Below are 14146 nucleotides of genomic sequence, written 5' to 3' on the forward strand. Positions count from 1 at the left end.
GAGTCCACACACTTAATCACTACACCAAACTGGCTCTTTAATAAAAACACACCACTTTGAACATTCTAGAACAGGGGTGGCCAACGGTAGCTCTCCAGATGTTTTTTGCTTACAACTCCCATCAGCCCCAGCCATTGACCATGCTGGCTGGGGCTGATAGGAGTTGTAGGCAAAAACATCTGGTGAGCTACCGTTGGCCACCCCTGTTCTAGAACAAGAATGAGAATGGTCAGAATGAATGAATGAACATCTGGCGTATGTCCTCAGTAATTAAAATGTAAAACACATATAAAACATCCAGCAATGTCTTTGTGGGATACAGTTGAGTCTGTGTTGTGACAATCGAATATGGTAGAGAAACTCAGCAGCAGTCAATTTTGTGAGCTGCTCTTAGAACCACTTTAGGACATCTTCATTAAAATTCTCCAGTGAGACTTAGCCGGATTTCATGCTGGCACTCTATTCAGAAAGATACCAGCATCCAGCTTCTTTGTTTACAGCCTTGAAGCCCTACCAGGTAGAAAGGGTTTCCTGAGGATTCCAAACCAGATGCAATTCTATAAAAGTCAAAGTGGTGTAGTTGCAATACACAGCTCTCTTATTTAATGCAGGTGGCTTTCCATGTTACTGCTTGAAGCTCCTCTGTACTATATCTGGCAGAATGAGTTCTGAGAGTTTGGCAAGGCTTCTGGGTGGCCAGACTTCAGGGAGACCCATGCACAAAATACAGAAACTGTTAAAACAAAAGAGTCCATAGAATTCTTTGACTTGTGTCAGAAGGAAACAAAAAGAAAACAGCATTCTCCCTCTCTCAGACAGCAAAAGCCTGGAAACGTGCTCAGACAGCAGAAGGCAAGGATCTGACAGCCCACCTCCAAGAGACAATCCTGTCCCCTTCTGGAGAAGGAAAGAAATTATTTGATGCAGTGTAGCAGCACAGTCCTACATGGAATTAAGAAGCAACCAGCATAATGGTTGAGTAGTCTCAATTAAGAGGGAACGCCATAAGCTTAGAGTCTGAGCCACGAATTGGAAACAGCTTTCTAGAAATATCATGTAGACAGTAAGCCAGTGTCTCCATAGAAGGCAGAAAAGGAGGAGTTCCAAGAAGGAGAGGCAGAATAGGCACACAGGCTTTTAGTATCTATTTCAAGAGCAACATACAGCAACAATAAGAAAGATGAGCAATTTTTTTGGTCACTTTCTATTCAAGAAGGCTATTTGTACATCTAAGGCCGCATCAAAATTGAATGGACAAATTTAAGATCAACATTTGTCACAGCATATTATGGATTAGTACCCAAAGTAGGGTCTTAAGGAACATATGCAACTTCTGAGTGTCAAAGATGAGTCACACAACTCTTTCTAAAGCTGCTCACACAGTTGCCTGCTGCTGAATTTCACCACCAAGTGGAGTCATCCACTGGTTGTCATGGACTCCCGTGTGTGGCTTAAGACAGAATGAGACATGACATTTGCCACATGTTCTCCATGGAGACTGGCAGCCATACACCCACTGACAGTTCCTATGGAGAACTCCTTTTAAAAGTGCTGTAGGACCCCAATTCTGGTCAAGACCATAGCATGGAGGGAGGAGGGGCCCGTTCCTGTCCTCTTCTCTGTGATCCCAACCAGCATTAGTGTTTGCCGCACCCCGGGCGACCCTCTCGGTCTCCCGGTGCTGCCGTCGCCCCTCTATCCCGGGCGACCCCCTTCGGGCACTCTGTGGGCGTTTCCCGGAGGTCTCAGAAACGGGTGGGAGCCAGGTTACTTCACCACAAGCCCCCGTTCCCCTCCTGGCTGTGCAGCGGCTCCTGTTACTCTCTCTCACGAGGCAGCCTCAATAAGCACTGGCCAGCTTCCTCTCTGACCTCCTGCTCCCCTCCCTTTTATCCTCCCGTCCCAGTCTTCCCCTTTCCTGTGTTCTGCTCCTCCCTGACTCCTCCCCCCTTCAAAGCCCCAGACTTCCGGGAGAGGCGTGCCAGGGCTGGGCTGTCTGGGCGTGCCTCGGGCGTCCTAGACCTCTGCAGCGTGCTGGGGTGTGGCGTCTCTCGCCGCCACGGGTCAGGCGGCTCTCCTCCTCTTTGCCGGGCGCTGGGCTTGGCTTCTCCCTTCTGCTCCCTGACGTCTCGCTCCGGCCAGGCTCCTTGGACCCGGAGACGAGCACATTGGCTGTGGGGCATTGCTCGGGCGGCTGTCGGCGCTCCGTCAGCCCAGGTGAGAGGTGGGGCCGCCGCGGGGGCTTGGGAAGGTGTGGGAGGCTCTCGGGGTGGCGATGGGGGGGGGAGCGGCTGGCAGGCATTGGGGGATCCCCCTCGTGCAGTCCTCGCCCGGGCTGGGCGGGACAGTGTTCCATGGAACTTTTAGAGGTAGTTCTGCAGCGGCTGGTATATGGCTGTGTGTACCCATGGAGAACATGTGACAAATGTCATGTCTAGTTCAGCCCTTTGCCAGTGGTGTAGTGGTTAAGTGTGTGGACTCTTATCTGGGAAAATCGGGTTTGATTCCCCACTCCTCCACTTACGGCTGCTGGATAGCCATAGCTGATAGCCATAGCTATCACAGGAATTGTCCTTGAAAGGGCAGCTGCTGTGAGAGCCCTCTCAGCCCCACCCACCTCACAGGGTGTCTGTTGTGGGGGGAGAAGATATAGGAGATTGTAAGCCACTCTAAGTCTCTGATTCAGAGAGAAGGGCGAGGTATAAATCTGCAGTCATCATCGTCGCTGTCTTCATTTTACCTCCTACCACAGAGGTGGGCAGGTCATTCAGAACTGACCAGTCACTTTCCAAGGAATTCAAAGCAGCTTTTCCACCCTTCCTTTAGTGCTGCAGCTTCTCTTCTCTTTCTCTTTCATCCAAAGGAGGAGGCACTCATCTGCATAATTGCTCTGGATGAGAAAATGGCAGCACTGGTACCCTTTCCCATTTGCCTCTCCTTCTTCATGTGCACCAACATGCACCCTTGTTCTTGGTGGGAAAGGAGTATGCTGTTGATTCCTTCCCCTTGCATGAAAACTGCTATTTGCCTCATTCAATGAAAACATGGAAATAAGAGTATATTTCCCCCCTGAAAGACAAGTTTAAATTGGTGGCATTTGCTTTAGAGAAACAACAGAGGAAAGGCTTTCCCACCCAAACACAGAAGTTCTGTACATGATGACATTTTGTGACTGGTTCCATCTAATGCTGCCATTTTGTGACCAGCTCCACCCACCAAGTTGCCATTGGATGACTGGTGGCTCCCAAGGCTCTTGAAATAAAAGCAGTTTCCATAAAGCCTGCCTTCTCCAGTCCCACAGAATCAGGGCTTTTTTTTTTTTAGCAGGAACGCACAGGAACACAGATCCAGCTGGGTTGGTGTCAGGCGGTGTGACCTAGTATGCAAATTAGTTTCTGCTGGACTTTTTCTACAAAAAAGTCCCTTGCAAAGCAATGGTGATGCCAGGGGATGTGGCCTAATATGCAAATGAGTTCCTGCCAGGATTTTCTACAAAAAAAGCCCTGCATAGGATAATGAAATAAGATGCATGTCTGAATATGTATTTCTCAGGAATAGTGTATGATTATAGCATTCATTCATCCAAACTCACACAGAATATTATATTGCCTAGTAAAGTAAAATATGCATTCAGATAACATAGTTTGGTGCGAAGCACTAGGCTAGGGAAAGACATTCTAAAAATATGAGTGGAAGGCCAAACTCTATTTGCAGGTAATCAGAAATGAGTTGACAGGATGGAGCCTGGGGATTCACACTCTCCTAGTAATGACTGGCTTGGTTCTCACTGGGGATTTGTTCCAGTACTTGTACCACTTCATTTGGGAGATGGGAGCTCACACAATGTTCCTCTGCAGGAAAAAAAAAAAGTCTTCCACATTGAAAAGTAGATGTCAGAGAGAAAGTTTCTAGCCTCATTTCTCCCCTAACAAGGTATTATGCTCTGTTGCATGCGGGGTTATTCAGTCAAGCAAACCAGCAGTATGAGGTGGTATAGCCCCTATGTCAGAAGAACTTGGAAAGTTTTACTTTCTTCACATGGTTTACTGTTTGTCTAAAACTGAAGGTCATCAATACTACGTCAGGCTGAAGCCTTGAAAACTAGCTTTCTTTGTGATATAATTTTTCACCTGGAAGTGATTTCAGACAAATGGCTTCCCTTGAGAAACAAAGGCATTAGAATCATTGTGTGAGAAATGACTCTGTAAATTGGCCTCCCATGTTTCTGGCATGATGGTTTAATTCGATGGATGGATGGATGGATGGATGGATGGATGGATGGATGGATGGATGGATGGATGGATGGATGGATGGATGGATGGATGGGTGGATGGATGGATGGATGGATGGATGGATGGATGGATGGATGGATGGATGGATGGATGGATCGATCGATCGATGGGTGGATGGATGGATGGATGGATGGATAAATATTCCATGACTACTTACTCACATTTTTTTTTAGGATAACAGAAATGTGGTTAAGACTTTGCCTGCATTATGTTATGACTGTCAACTTGCCAGTTATTTCTGTCTGCCCATTCCTTTCCCCCTCAATCCAAGCTCTGTAGGCTTCACCTAGGGAAGGGAATTAACCTTTCCCTGTAAGGCCTTCTCACTTTCACAAGGCACTAGACCAGGAAAGATGGAGGAGTTTCAAACTGCCTCTCTCCTATCTGTGCTCTGAAGGCTTCACCTAGGGAAAGGGAAGGATTATTCCGCATCTTCCTCATGCCTTTGATTCCTAGAAAAAAAGGCAACTGGTAGGGCATGATAGAGGTTTATAAAATTATATATGCAGTAGAGAAGTGGATAGAAAGAACTTTTCCTCTGTCTCTCATAACATTTGGGGCACCCAGTGAAATTGTATGCAGTTGGTTTGGATTAGGAAAGGGAAATATTTGTTTCCTCAATTAGTAATTCAGGAGTGAAATTTGTTGCCAGTGGAAATGGTTATGGGCACAAGTGTAGATGTCTTTGAGAGGGGATTAGACAGATTCATGAAGGAGAGGTCCATCTGTGGCTACTAGCATGGTGACTAAAGGGAACCTTCATGTTCAGAATAGCCGACCTCTTACTACCAATGTGAGGAGGCAACTTCAGGGGGAGAATTTGACATCTAAGCCATATTTGTTGACCTTCCAAGGCAACTGGTTGGCTGCTGTACAAAAACAGATGCTGGGCTACATGGACCACTAGCCTAATCCAGCAAGGCTCATCCTATGTACTTATGTTATGGTCACTAATTGGTTTGCAAAGTATAAGAACATCAAGGGCACATGGGTATGATGGAGTAGCCTGCAAAGCCACTGGATGGTTTTGCAGTACAGTGGTTTAGAGTACAATGTCATGAACACTTACTTGGTAATAAACTCAATCAAACATAGTATAAATTACTTACAAGAAAACATGATGTATAAATTACTTACAAGAAAACGGTGATTTGCAATGTTCAAACAGGATCTTGTGTGAGAATTCTGGGTTGGCAATATTAGGCATTTTAGTGCACTACAATATCCTCTTTCTAATCTAATGCTTCCTGGAGCACTTACTGTGGCATCTAGTCTCACATCTAGTTCTTCCATTCATGGAAGGTTCCTTTGGAAGCAGTGTAATTTCTTCAAGTTGTAAGAAATGAAAGTATGAAGATTGGAAGTTTCAGTCCCTGTGCCTGTTCTGCAGTGCATCACTCAATCATGACAAAGCAAGCAACTTGAAATGCCAATATGAAGCATGTGGTAAATGTTTCATATTGGTAAAACCCTCCTATAATTAAGGGTGAAAAACACACATTAAAAGTGCATCTAAGCATCCAACAAATGCTACTTCCAGCATTCCCTGGAGAATCTGATACAACCAAGACCAGTTTTGTTAAGGCTAAATATCCATATTCTGAAGAATATTGCAGAAGTGGTTGCAATTTTAGATCAAAATCTTTCACAATAAAGCAAATCCCAATGTCTCGGCATACAACAGGGAGATATGTTTTCCAAATCAGTGCCAATGTTGAAAATAAAATACAAAATAATGTGAAGAGTTCTCTAGCATTTAGCCTAGCTCTTGATGAGTCCATAGTAAATGTGCAGTCTTTCCCAATATGTTTCAGTAGATAATAATGTAAAAAAAAAAGAAATGTTGGACTTAATGATGGTAAAACCCATGGTTCTGATGGGAAGGGCACACTTTACACAGTATTGGCAGTATTGTACCATTGGATAATCTTGTAAGTGTTACAATACATGGAGAATTTTCAATGGTGAGAGGAAATTTGAACCCTGTCACCATTCTTGAAAATAATCCCAAATTTCTGCCATTACACCATCTATCAAAAACATTTTGTTGGCACATATTTCAAAATATGAAACAGTTATGAAAACAAACATAACACTTTGATCCGCTTGAAAGGAAAGACTTGTCATCAGCTCAGAAAGTTCATCAAAGAAATAGATCAAACAAAAACTACTCATATCTCTTTCTACTGCGTTGTTTGGTGATAATCAGCTACCAATGTATTAAATGGGTCTATGGAACTTTTGAAGCCTCTCAATACTTCAATGACCTCACATGGTGGTTGTGAGGATAAAGTAAGGGGAGAGAGTGCTATGTATACTGCCTTGAGTTCTTTGGAGAAAGGATGAGCTATAAACAGACCACAGAAGTCTTGCCGCTAGGATTGACAGGTCTGTTTAGGAAAATACCTGGAGACATTGGGGGTGTATCCGGGAGATAGTGGGGTTTGGGGAGGGGCCTCAGCATGCTACAATGCCATAGAGTCATCCCTTCAAAGCAGTCATTTTCACCAGAGGAACTGATCTCTGCCAGCTGGAGATTAGTTGTAAAAGTGGGAGATCTCCAGGCTCCACCTAGAGGTTGGCAACCCTACTTGCCACCAACATGGAGACTCATAAGAGTTCTGTCTTTACCAGTGATTAGATGTGACATAGTGTACAATTCCAATATTATTTTAGATTAATATTCAGTGTTTGTGCAAGTAAAGCTTTGTGTTTGTAGCTTTTGAAGTTTTTTTTGTTTAAAACCAATTTTATTAATCTGCAATATATTGTTATACTATTTCCAAAGAAAACAAAGAATAATACCAATTGACAACAATACATCACACTTTTCTCCCCTCTTCTTCTCCCACCCTTTTCTTGACTCCCGCCGGTGTTTACTTAAAATTAAAAAAAAAATACAAGGTAATATAGCTTTTGAAGTTTTGAAAGCTGTTGTCTATGGCTTCATGGATCTGAAGCTTTGACCACCCCCTGACCTATAACTCCTGCAATGGCCTGTACAGTCTTCAGTTGCCAGTGGAATCCTCCAGATTGAAGTTGCATCTAGACCAGAAAACTTTGACAACTGAAAAGTCACCCTGGGGCTTCTCTTTTGAATTTCTCCTGTATCTATATATATGAGGTTATAAATTAAATTGGATCATCCTCTCTAGAATAAGAGACCTGTAGCTTTCATTTTATTGTCTTTCTGAAGGATTAATTTCATTACCATTTCTAGTCAGTATAGTTTAAATCAAGTTGTTCTGTCTCCTTATGTAAGCATACAGTTACTGCTTTAGAATTTCCTTTCCTTCCAGTAGAAGGGTAGTTTTTAATGTTATTTTAGTGAATATGAATGACAGTAGATTTTGAGACAGAAGATAGAAGCCAAATTATTTCCTTAGCTATGTTTCCCCTCCCCCCCCCTGCATTTAGTACAGCTGTTGAGTATTTGTGGAATGCTAGTCTCAAAAACTCACTATACTAGTCTAGAAGTTCCTTATATTTAAGCATGGAAAGTGAATATAATAACTATCACAATAATATCAGCTGAGATACCAGGAAACACAATGAACAAAAATCTCTTATTTTGATAATGGCCATTTTGAAACTGTCGCTTCTGTTTCTTGCGGCAAGTTATTGTGTGGCTCTCTCACACACACACTGCATGCTTGTGCACATAGTGCTATATGACAGTAAGAAACTATAGTCACTGCCAAATCAAAGCATACAGTCCATATTGTCCATATTGTCCATAATTATGCTTCAAACAGTGACCAAACAGAAGCCCACAAGCAGGAGATGAGAGCAGCCATACCCAACAGTATGGTGAGTTCTGTATGCTTGATGCTACCATTATTCTAAATGTTCTAAGGTTGCAAAATTTTCCTCCATCTGAATTTCTTCCTGAATTTTGGAGTACTGAATTATCTGGTCTCATTTCTCAAAAAACAAGTCAGTGCATTAATCTGGGTTGGATCCATGTGGCTCTTCCTGGATTATCTTATCCAGACAGGAAAATTCAAGAGGTGAATGATCATAAGATTTTGATATCCAATGATGTATTAATACCTTCTTGGTTTTTCATACTAAACTGTGCCTTCAGTTTCCACTGCTTTCACACTGCTTTCAGCACCTTCAGATTGTTTCTGGTACAGGAGTGCACATGGATACTTGCAAAAAGAGTCCTGGTGTAATTGTATCGAGTTCCTTTTTTGTAGTATTCTTTTGTAATGGCCACAGAGGTGGGAAAACGATGCCAATGGACAGAAGAAACTGTAGCAAACCATGAATGCCTCTGCTCCAGAGCTCATTTTAGAAATTCTCCTTGTTACATCAGATTTGTGAAGTGGAATGTGGCACAAAGCAAAACCCAAACAATAGAAGATCAGGTTGAGAGAAACCTGCTCATCCTTAAACATTTCCTGCATCTGGGAATTTGCCTATTGTTCATCTCTTAGCTACCTTCTGAAGTAGTAGCACTGGTATAAAAAAACAGTACTGGAAAACTCCCAGACAGCCAACAAGGCAAGATTTGATGGGACTCATATTCTGAAGAGCACTGAGCAATGATAATGGGAGGGAAATGAAATGTGGGTCTTAACACTGTATGCTTGTTTTTCATTCTCAACTGCAGGAAGTAGTTTCAGATGAAAGGAACCATGGCGGGCAGTTGCTGGAAGAACCAAAGCTGTTGCATTTCAAAGGGAATACCTTCAGTCTTCAGATCTCTGTCCTTGATATCCCCCCATTCCTCTGGAGAATCAAACCATTCACAGCATGTCAGGTATTTGTATATCAAGACTGTTTTGCTTTGATTTCCTGAACATCTCTGAGGTTCCAAAACATTTTCTTTGTGTGAAGTTCAGTATTCTCCTTAGCACCTTGTACAAATCTGATTTTGAGTTTGATCCAGCCAGCTTTTTGATTCAACTGCATCCAGCTCTCTTCCATTTTACAGCCCTCCTCCATATGGCTTTTGTACCATATGGGAGGCATAGGGTGCATTCACACTACACTAAATAATGTGTTTTGCAGCTGCATTATTTAGTTCACCAACAGACGATCTAGTTGAATCCTACCCATTGATTGTGATAGATATTTTGGAACTCTGCCTTCTCACAGCCCCTCAATTTTTTAATCGAGCAGGGAAATATCTTCAGCTTCATGTTTGTAAGTGTCATGGGCCTCATGCAGGGCACTTAACAGTCCAGAACCTGTGCTAATTATAAAGTGTCTGGAATATAAGCTTCAAGTAGAATGTAGAGAATACATACATGACAATTTGTCTTTCTGGATTAGCTTTAAAAGACTGTTGGTATGTGAAATGGATTGTGATCTTCAGTCTCTGTACTGTAGCTATTGTAAAAAGGTAAAAGTAGTCCCCTGTGCAAGCACCAGTTGTTTCCAACTCTGGGGTGATGTTGCTTTCACAACGTTTTCGCGGCAGACTTTTTACGGGGTGGTTTGCTATTTCCTTCCCCAGTCATCTACACTTCCCCCACCCCCAGGAAGCTGGGTACTCATTTTACTGACCTCGGAAGGATGAAAGGCTGAGTCAACCTGGAGCCGACTACCTGAACCCAGCCTCTGCCAGGATCAACCTCAGGTCGTGAACAGGGAGCTCAGACTGCAGTACTGCAACTTTACCACTCTGTGCCATGGGGCTCTTGTACCATGTAGCCATTGTACCATGGAGTAATCTCACCGGAGGCAACCCTGAGGATAAGAGCCTTCAGAGTTCAAATCCTATTGACCAGTGTGGTTTAGCAGATAGACAGCCAAATTATGGGGTTACCACCTCCCTGCATCTTCCTCTACTTGTAGTTTTTTGTTTTGTTTTTAAGTATCATGGGGTAATTTAGCATTTCCTTGCTTTACCGCTTTGGCTGCCCTTTACAAGGGGTGGACAAATGCTGCAGTGAAATCTTGCCAAGCTTTTTGTTCAGTTCTTCCTTCCCTTGCCAGCCAGTGGAAGACTTCATATCAAACCATGGCTTGCCATTACACCCTAAATGCAAATTCTAATTTGCCTTCTTCCCAGAAAACCACAGTTCTTAGTTGTAATTTGTAATGTACTCAGTGACGAGATGTGTAGAAGGCAACATACTTTATTGTAAGGTACATTACAGAGCTGAACACGCGGGCCGGGACCCGCTTTATATACATTTATCCCAGAACCGCCCCCTAGCTGGCCAGCCCAATCCTGGCCAGTCAAACTTCCTGCCACTGGTCTTGATAGGTGGAGTCTTTTCCCGCGCTGCGCAGGGTGACCAAGGGACTTCCCCTGGTTGCCGTTTACTGCGGGGCCGCGTGGTGCTTTGTTTAAGCACAAGACACTACACTCTTCCCCCCCTAGTCTAAGGCACATAATCCTGCAAGTAGGCTGGTGCCCTGCGTTCCCGGGTAGATCGCCGCGGGGTTGCTTGTGGCGTGGAAGCGGGCTCCGGGCAGGGGGCCGCCTCTTGGGGATTCTCCCTCGGTGGCTGGCGGGCCAGCTCTGGTTGCAGTTCAGGATCGGCCGGCCTCAGGGAATTGTACGTTGGCAGGCTCGGCGCTGGCGAGGTAACTTCTGGGGTTTCCGTTGCTGGCTCTCCCTCGCTCGTCGCTTCCTCCGCCTCGTATAGGTCCTCCGGCAGGGTGCGGCGGTGCAGCTGATTGATGTGCCTCCTCAGAACCTGGCCCCCCTCGGTTGCTACCTCGTATGATCGGGACCCTGTCACCCTCAGTACCCGGCCGGCTACCTATTCTGGACTGCTTGCGAAGTTCTTCGCATAGACGGGATCACCCAGAAAGAACCCCCGCACCGCTTCCCTGACTTCTGGGGAACTGCGGGCGTCTGTGGCTTGGTCCGGGTGTAGCCTGTCTAACCTGGTTGTTAATTTCCTCCCCATGAGTAGTTCCGTGGGGCTGGACCCTGTTGTTGGGTTGGGGGTAATCCTGTTATGGAACAGGAAGGCTGCGAGGTGGTGGTCCCAGTCCCCTTGGACAATGCGACCCAGCGCCTCTTTGGTGGTTCTCACCATGCGTTCAGCCTAGCCGTTGGTGACTGGATGAAAGGGGGCGGATCTAATGTGCTTTATGAGGTATCTCCCTATGAACTCCCGGAACTTCTGGGAGGTAAATGCAGTGCCATTGTCAGTGACCAGGGTATCGGGGATCCCGTGCGTGCAGAAAACCCTCCGTAAGGCTCTGACAGCTGCCACTGTGGAGGTAGACGCTACCGGGATCACCTCCAGCCATTTTGTATAGGCATCGACCAGGATAAAGAATATTTGACCCTGGTATGGCCCAGAGAAATCTAAGTGAAGACGGGACCATGGCCGCCTGTTAGACTCCCATCGGTGGACTGGTGCGGAGGGCGGATCGGGCCTGGACTCCTGGCATGGTTGGCACCTTCTCACCCACCCCTCTATTTCCTCATCCATGCCTGGCCACCACACCTAGCTTCGGGCCAGGGCTTTCATCCTTACAATCCCCTGGTGGGTTTCGTGCAGAGCTTCGAGTACCTGTTTGCGCATGGGGGGGGGACCACCACCCTGCTGCCCCAGAGTATGCACCCCTTGTGGGAGGATAGTTCATCTTTACGGGATGCGAACGGCCTGAACTCACTGTCCACCTTGCCCGTGGGCCACCCCCTTCCCACCCAGTCCAAACCCCGAGCGATGATACAGTCCCTGCCTGTCGCTCGAGCCACCTCCGCGGCGTGGAGGGGGCGGTCAGGCAGGGACTCGATGAGCATCACCCCGTGGGCCGGGGCAGGATCTGGGTCTGTCGAGGGCAGTGGCAGGCGGCTGAGGGCATCTGCGTGCCCCATGGCTTTGCCCGGGTGGTGCACCAATGTGTACGTGTACGAGTTCAGGAATTGGTTCCACCTCAGGACCCGCTGTGATAATATTTGTGGGGTCTGGCGGTCAGGGGCGAGGAGACCCAGGAGCGGCTTGTGGTCCATGGCAATGGTGAAACGCCTACCATACAAGTAGTCGTTGAATTTGTGCACCCCCGCCATGATTGCCAAGGCCTCCTTATCGATTTGAGCGTAGTTGCGCTCCGCGGGGGGCAGGGTCCTTGAGTAGTACGCCACCGGGACTCCCATCTGGAAGTTGGTGCCTCAGGACGGTGCCCACTCCATACGGGGAAGCGTCGCAGGCCAGGATCAGCGGCAGGCCCTCGTCAAAGTGGTGAAGCACAGCGTTAGAGACTAGGAGGTCTTTCACCACTTGGAACGCAGCCGCTTGGCGCTTCCCCCAGACCCATGGGGCTTGTTTGTCCTGCAGCCAGTGGAGCGGTTCCGCTATGGCCGCTTTGTGGGGCAAGAACGAATGATAAAAGTTCAACAACCCCAAAAAACTCTGTAGCTCCGCTTTGCACATGGGGGCTGGGGCCTGGACGATAGCCCTGGTCTTGTCTGCCGTTGGGTGGATTCCCGCCGCGTCCACGGCGAACCCCAGGAACTCCACCCGCAGCACTCCTAGCAAGCATTTTTCTTTTTTTACTTTCAGCCCCGCCGCTTGGAAGCGGCTGAGCACCTCTTTCAGGCGGCTGTTGAACTCTCGTGCGTCCGGGGCGGTGATTAGAACGTCATCGAAAAATGGCTGCACTCCAGGGATCCCTTTAAGGAGAGAGTCCATTGTGCTCTGAAAAATCCCCGGAGCTACACTAACCCCGAATTGTAGCCGCCGAACCCTGAAAGCTCCCCTGTGAGTCACTATGGTCTGTGCCTCAGCTGTCTTGGCGTCGACCGGTAGTTGCTGGAACGCTTGGGCTAAATCCAGCTTTCCAAAAATTTTGGACCCTGCTAGTGCTGCCAGTACATGGCTAACCACCAGGACGGGGTAGGGGTTGTCCTGGAGCGCTTTGTTTATTGTGCACTTGTAGTCAGCGCAAATTCTCACGTCCCCATTGGGTTTCACCGGCGTGACTATGGGGGTTTCCCAGGCTGCATAAGGCACTGGTTCTAGGACAACTTGGGCTGTGAGGCGGTCCAGTTCCGCCTCTATCTTTGGTTTTAAGGTGAACAGGACTCGCCTCGCCTTGAGCCAGATCGGTCTGACCAGGGGATCGAGCGGCAGGGTGATGGGCGGCCCTTTGTAACTCCCCAGGGACCCATTGAAAACTGCCTGGAACTCCTGGTAGACGTCCTCAAAATTGCCCATCTGCACTTGCTCCACCCCTACTAACTGGATCCCCAATGGTTGGAACCAGGCCAGCCCCAGTAAGGTTGTGAGCTGGCGCTTGACCACCAGGATGTCCAGTGGCCCCCGGAAGTTCCCTCTCTCTACCCGTACCCGGGCCCACCCCACGATGTGCACCGGGTTTTTCTGGAAGTCCCTCAGGACAAAGTCAGCCGGCCTCAGGTGGAGGTGGCGGTAAGGACAAAGTTTCCTTAGGGTTTCCTTCGAAATTATGGAACTGCTGCTTTTTCCACAGTTCTGGGGGGTGGGAGAAGGCAATAACTCTGTTCTGCGGACAGGCAAAGACCCGTGTCTTAGGAAGACAAGAGGAAATGTTCAAGGATTTGATTTACTTGTTCTTGGAGCAGAAAAGGAAACATATCCCTCCATCCCTTCCTTCCTTCGGCACACCGTTATTCTGAATTGTTTCTGCAGATATCAGTGGTTTGATTGCGACCAGCTTTTCCAGTGGTGAAAAGGGGAACCTTTTTTGACCATCAGAAGGGCTTGAATATCATGGAACCTATGTGGACAAAAGCCATGAGGGACAGGGCCTTTAATAGGCAGGGGAACTGAGCAAGATTAAATGAAAAGATGGCAGGATCCAACCCTGTGTGTAGCTTTTTGTTACGCTGCTGCTTTGTTTTGGTGTTGGATTACTTCTCGTTCATTGCTGACTTAAGTTTTAGTTTGGTTTTA

At 46.8% G+C, this 14146-nt stretch overlaps 1 protein-coding gene across 2 annotated transcripts in view; it reads left to right on the forward strand.

Annotated features, from left to right (window-relative positions):
• Positions 1–14146, forward strand: part of UNC5D (unc-5 netrin receptor D) — a 558897-nt gene that overhangs the window by 517953 nt on the left and 26798 nt on the right. For both annotated transcript variants that reach the window (XM_060251212.1, XM_060251213.1), the window contains one exon: positions 8911–9060. In XM_060251212.1, coding sequence (XP_060107195.1) covers positions 8911–9060 — 150 coding nt within the window. The remainder of the gene's footprint in view (positions 1–8910; positions 9061–14146) is intronic.

The sequence above is a fragment of the Heteronotia binoei genome, chromosome 12 (genome assembly GCF_032191835.1).
Source record: "Heteronotia binoei isolate CCM8104 ecotype False Entrance Well chromosome 12, APGP_CSIRO_Hbin_v1, whole genome shotgun sequence".
NCBI classification, from domain to species: domain Eukaryota; kingdom Metazoa; phylum Chordata; class Lepidosauria; order Squamata; family Gekkonidae; genus Heteronotia; species Heteronotia binoei.